This window comes from Budorcas taxicolor, chromosome 15 (genome assembly GCF_023091745.1).
Source record: "Budorcas taxicolor isolate Tak-1 chromosome 15, Takin1.1, whole genome shotgun sequence".
Lineage (NCBI taxonomy): Eukaryota > Metazoa > Chordata > Mammalia > Artiodactyla > Bovidae > Budorcas > Budorcas taxicolor.
This window is the reverse complement of record NC_068924.1, coordinates 41,516,361-41,522,360: the sequence shown is the minus strand read 5'-3', so window position 1 is coordinate 41,522,360 and position 6,000 is coordinate 41,516,361. Positions and strand designations below refer to the sequence as shown.

At 46.3% G+C, this 6,000-nt stretch overlaps 1 protein-coding gene across 1 annotated transcript in view; it reads right to left on the bottom strand.

Moving 5' to 3' along the window:
* The window catches only part of IRAG1 (inositol 1,4,5-triphosphate receptor associated 1), a 115,266-nt gene continuing 109,266 nt past the window's right edge, over positions 1-6,000 (bottom strand). The window contains exon 21 of the mRNA XM_052652881.1: positions 1-244. Within this exon, the coding sequence (XP_052508841.1) occupies positions 1-244 (244 nt within the window). The remainder of the gene's footprint in view (positions 245-6,000) is intronic.

Here is a 6,000-nt window from a genome sequence, read left to right as displayed (position 1 = left end):
CTACTGCTCTGTAGGCTGCTCATGCTGGAGTCCTGAGCTCCACCAGGAGTCCCGCTGGGCTGCTGAGCACGTGGATTTCCCAAGGGACCCATCGGCCTGCTCTACGCAAGAGCTGTGAGAACCGTAGAGCCCCAGCACGACAGTCAAGACCAGCATCGCCGCGGCCATCATCCAGATGACTTGCCAATGCTGACACAGTTTGGGATACATGACTTGTAAGAAACGAACCAGTTCTTCAAGTTTGCTGTCAAATGAAAAAAAACAGGTGGCGGGTTTAGTATATTGGACACATATAAGATGCCCCGACCCATACTTCTGTCTGGAATACTTTCCAAGTTGTCTTGAGCCGTGGTTCTCAAACTTACCTGTGCAGAATTGCTTAGCAGTAATTATTCGAAATACCGCAGGACTACAGACTAAGAATCTTCAAAGCTACGGTCTAAGAGTCTACTGTTTAAAACATTTCCCCAGGTGATTCTGATGCTAACAGTCCACATGCCCTCATCCATTCATGAGATGGTCATTGACATCTGAACTCCCCCAAGGCCCGAGATCCAGGTTGGCTGACCCAGACTCCCATGCATCCATGCGGGCCCAGCATCTTCTCTGTACTTGGTGTCACAACCTGTCCCCTGCCTCCATGTTCAGAGGCATAATTTGTTGTGCTCAGTTCCACATATGACCATGTCCAGAGTGGAAGGACTGTGACGAACTCCTAGAAGACTCCTGACGTTGAATAACCCACAGAGATGTTATGGGGAGGGAGGTGGGAGGGGGGTTCATGTTTGGGAACACATGTAAGAATTAAAGATTTTAAAATTAAAAAAAAAATAAATAAATAAACAACACAGAATGAGGAACCTCAAGAGCTCACTTCAGACCATCCCAGGGGCTTCCAGAGAACTCCTAGCTCTGGCAACCTCAGGGTGACTTATTCAAGTATTTTCTCAGTCCTGGTAATCCTCCTTCCCAGTAAAATAGAGAGCCAACACAATTTGCTGTATGGCGCAGGAGACTCAAATGGGGATTCTGTATCAACCTAGAGGAGTGGGATGGGGAGATGAGAGGGGATACATGTATACTTATGGCTGATTCATGTTGAGGTTTGACAGAAAACAACAAAATTCTATAAAGAAATTATCCTTCAATTAAAAAAATATATATATATATAAATTTAAAATAAATCTTCTTTCCCAAATATCTCTTCCTCCACTTTCTCTGGTCTCTCCACACTTTTCTCTCTTCTCTCCTTGCCATTCATCCCCTCACCTCTGCTTCTTGCCTGTGTCCCCCCACCCTGCACCCTTGGCTTCCCAGGTAGCTCAGACGGTAAAGCATCTGCCTGCAGTGCGGGAGACCCGGGTTCAATCCCTGGGTTGGGAAGCTCCCCTGGAGAAGGAAATGGCAACCCACTCCAGTACTCTTGCCTGGAAAATTCCATGGACGGAGGAGCCTGGTAGGCTACAGTCCATTGGGTTGGAAAGAGTCGGACACGACTGAGTGATTGAACTGAAAAGACATTTGGTCAGATGGTCCACTTGGCAGAGTCCCTTCTTAAAGCTCTCTGGAGAAGCCTCGGACACATTCATTAAGCTAGAATTTCTTCCCACCTCCCCTTTCTTCCCACCACCCCCCCACCTTTTCCTTCTTCTTTTCCTGACTGCATTTCAACTTTTCCACTCTTTTTGTGGCACAGTTAAAAGATGATTGAATGGCATCACTGACTCGATGGACCTGAGTTTAAGCAAGCCCTGGGAGTTGGTGATGGACAGGGAAACCTGGCGTGCTGCAGTCTATGGGGTCGCAAAGAGTTGGACATGACTGAGTGACTGTACTGAAAAGACATTTGGTCAGATGGCCTACTTGGAAGAGTCCATTCTTAAAGCTCTCTGGAGAAGCCCTGGACATGTTCATTAAGCTGGAATTTCTTCCTGTTTCTAATCCCAGATTGATTGATCGATCAATTGATCTAAAACTGAGAATACTGAACATCACCAAATGGAGGAGGTGAGAAGTGACAGGAGGGCCTTCTCCAGATCCTGAGGCTCACATAGACCCTGAAATATGCAGGCCACTTGCTGAGAAGTAGACAGTTCTAGATGTCTTACAATGGGTAAGAAGATTAAACAAATACCCTCTGTACAAAGGGATTAGATGCTCAGAGTACCTGTCTTGGATGTTAAAGCATTGGTTGATTTCTTTTCCACATGGGAAACCATCGATAATTGTTTCAGAAGCAGTTAAGCAAAGCAAAACAGTGAGCACATGAGCCAAGGTGGAAAATTATTGGCTACTTTCTTAACTGTAGGCGGAGAGAGGATTTGGAAATGGAAGCTTGTTTTCTTCTGGCACCGTTTTGATTCTTTAACTTCTATTTAGATACAGTTGGATGCTATGGCACAGTCTTTCTTTTGGGCTGTATTTTTCTGGGCCCCAAAACAAGCTGCTGGAGCTGGAAGAATCCCACTCTCACTCCATCCTTTAGAGGGGTTGGGAAGGAGGAGGGTAAGATAGGCTTTGTGACCCTCAGCTGGTTAGTTATTTAAAGTCTATAAAAATGGTTAGAAATAGAATTATTGATTAGAAATAGAATTCCTTTGGAAATCAATTTTTGGTTGTTCTGAGTTCTGCCTACTCCTCCACTGGGAGGAGTGAGGTTGCTCCCCGTCACCTAGGCCAGGAGATGTTGCGTGGAGAGCTCAGTACCTTGCCGTTTGGGCACATGGTGAGTGGGCTGATGTGCGACCCCCACCTGAGGGATCTGAAGAATGAGAAGCTTGCGGAACTCCTTGATGCCATCAGAACATGGGGCCATGAGACCGAGAACCGTCCTCCCACCACTAGTGGGCCAGAGATGCGTATTTCACTTTGACTGGGCATAGGCAGGAGAGGGAGAGCTGGCGCAGGGTGGCATAGACCTGGAAACGCTGCCCAGAAGCTGAGCACAGAGGTACACTTCCAGCTGCCCAAGGACTGAGAGAGAGATTGTAAGCAGCTAGACAGAAGAGCTGCATTTGACCTCACAAAGGGAATTGCAGTTGAGAGATCCTCAGTAATGGTGTGGGTGTGGGAAGGGGGGTGGTGTGGGGTTCTCTGAAGGTTCCATACAACACCACACTGAACAAAACCAGAAAGTCAGGGGACTTCCCTTGTCTATTGGCTAAGATCCTGAGCTCCCGATGCAGGGGGCCCGGGTTCAATTGCTGGTCCAGGAAACAGATCCCACATGCCACAATTAAGACCTGGCACAACCAAATAAATTAGTAAAAATAAATTAAAAAAAATCAGCCTTAAATCCCTGCTAAGGCCTGGAGCCCGCTCACAATAAGACCAGCGAGTTAATACCTTTCCTACCCTTAATCTCCGTCCCCTTTCCCAGCCCTGGAGAGGTCAGGTGCTGCATTAACTAAGCTCAGTGGAGGGCACAAGTGACAGAGAGCGAGAAGTAGTCAACTCTGTCCCCACTATCAGCTTCCTTCCTGAGGCAGAGCCAAGCTGACTGGAGGCAGGAAGGGATGGGTAGAAGGCTGAACTTTTTAAGTTCAGGATTTTGACTGTTTCAGGGATCTAGCCATTTACACGGAGAAGGCACTGGCAACCCACTCTAGTACTCTTGCCTGGAAACTCCCATGGACAAGCCTGGTGGGCTGCAGTCCTTGAGGTTGCTAAGAGTCGGACACGATTGAGCAACTTCCCTTTCATTTTAAAATTTCATGCATTGGAGAAGAAAATGGCAACCCACTCCAGTGTTCTTGCCTGGGGAATCCCAGGGATGGAGGAGCCTGATGGGCTGACATCTATGAGGTCACACAGAGTTCGACACGACTGAAGTGACTTAGTAGCAGCAGCAGCAGCCATTTACATGGCTGAAATGAGGTTATTCTTGGGACTTAAAGTTGACCAGAGGGCTTCTATTTTCTGAGTTATTGGAAAAGTAGAAGAGTCTGCCTAATATCATCTTAACCCCATGGAGCAGTTCTGAAGAGACACTGGGAGCCAAGACAACAGTTTTCTGTCCCATCTTATGAGTCTCATTCATTCAGTGCATTACATAAATGTCAGAAGACCTATGTTCTCTGTTTTAATATAGTTAAGATCTTGGGTTGATTCACCCAATAAGTTCATTGAAGCTGATCCTCCAGAAAGTAATATTGAGAACAGATTATATTATTATAATAGAGGAGAGATTCATTGTTTGAGGTTGAATGTCTTCAATAAAGGGTTGGCTGCTGGGGTGATCCTAGTGTTTTTCAAATGCACTAAATAGGACATGGAACTTTTCACAACTTCAGACCTTGCTTGTTAGTGAGATGCCAAAATTTCAGGGTGGGAATTGTGCTTGAGTAGAGGTGCCTGCAGGCAACTATGTGTGTTAGGGACTTGGGGATGAATGGATTGTCTGGCATTCAAGACAATGGCTCTTGGGATTGGTCTGGGTTGGGTGACGGGTGAGGAAGGGATCCTGTGACTGTGAGTGGGCAGTTTCTCTGATAGCAGTGTCAGTCGTTATGGAGAAGATGATGCCACACTGCTGAGCCTGAACAAGTGAAGCTGTACCATGTGCTAAGGACCCTTCTGAGGGTGTGCTGATGCCTGGTATCCATCCCCTGAGGTCCAGGCATGTTCTTAAGATCAGAAAGTGAATCTGAGAGGGAGCAGGGATTGGGAGAGAGAACAAGGCCTTTCAGGATCAGCAGGACCGAGAGAACACTCTTGGACGCTGGATGTGAAAGGCAACCGTTGCCACGCACTGCTGACCAAGAGCTGGACAGAAGAAGAGCTGGGCACAGCCTCTCTTCTGCTGGGATTCCACGAATTAGGAGGGAGCTGCCAATGGCCCAAGATCAAACCAGCTAGATAAGGATTCTAGCCCTGTACTTTGTAAACCAGTTTGTTTATATTCCATGTACTCTCTGTGTTCTGTTCCTTTTGTTCTTTCCTGGTGTTTGGAAGGGTTAGAAGTCCCAGCCTGTCTTTTTTTTTGAAGGGAGCCAAAGAAAGGGCTGTTGTCAGGCCTGGGCTTGACTGCGTTAAAGGAGAGGAGATAGAGTGGTGGCCCACAAAATGAGAGCAGAGGACCCCCAGGAGAGCCAGAAGACCGAGAAAGACAGGACCCAGTCGCTCAGGGCAGGGACTGTGCTTTGATTGTGAACACTAGGCTTCTCTCCCTAGCAGAGGTAGTGCATCCTAGCACACGTTTGTTTCCAACTGTGAAACACTTTCTCTTCCCATGAACACTGGAGTTGACTCATGCAGGCTAACACCTCTTACTCTGGTTGAATCTGCCAACTGGGCTCTGCTGCTTGTTCTTATGTGCTTTGAAGCATATCCATCTCACTTCGAATCTGCATTTTATTATTCATTGCATGCATATGGTTTCCAGAGTCTGCTAGCAATGAGGCATAGACAACATACCCCATCACAAATGAAGCAGCTGATTAGATTAATTGATCATTTTTGACTAGAGTCATTCTGGACTAAAGGTAGCCTGGGAGTCTAAAAGCAGTGATTTTGGTGAAGTGTTCCAAGTTAGCTGTAACTACATTTTAAAAATCCAGAACTCAAGACTTCTAGTTTAAATGTGCTAATAGAGATAATAGGGCCGGATATACAAAATTGGGGCCCTCTGTTAAAATCCAGGATGTCAATTTGTCACTAGATCCATAGGGCACAGGTAGGGCAAAATGCTGGATCTATATTACCTTTATCTGCATGTTACATAGGTTTTTCAGGATTTTGTGGGAAATGCACTTAAAATATAAAGTATATTTAAAAAGAAAAATCTGAGTATTTCCAATCCAAAGAAAAACAATGTCCAGATGACCAAATTTGATTGGTCACCATGGAAGGAACCTTTTGGAGACTCATGTTTGCCACAAAGTTCAGTTGTCCCCTATCTCCACGTGTTCTCTCCACCCCCATCCTCCTCTAGGGCTTCAGGCCAACTCCCTTGACCTTGGATCTCTCATGGGGATGGCTGGGCAGTGAGTTAACTGTGGT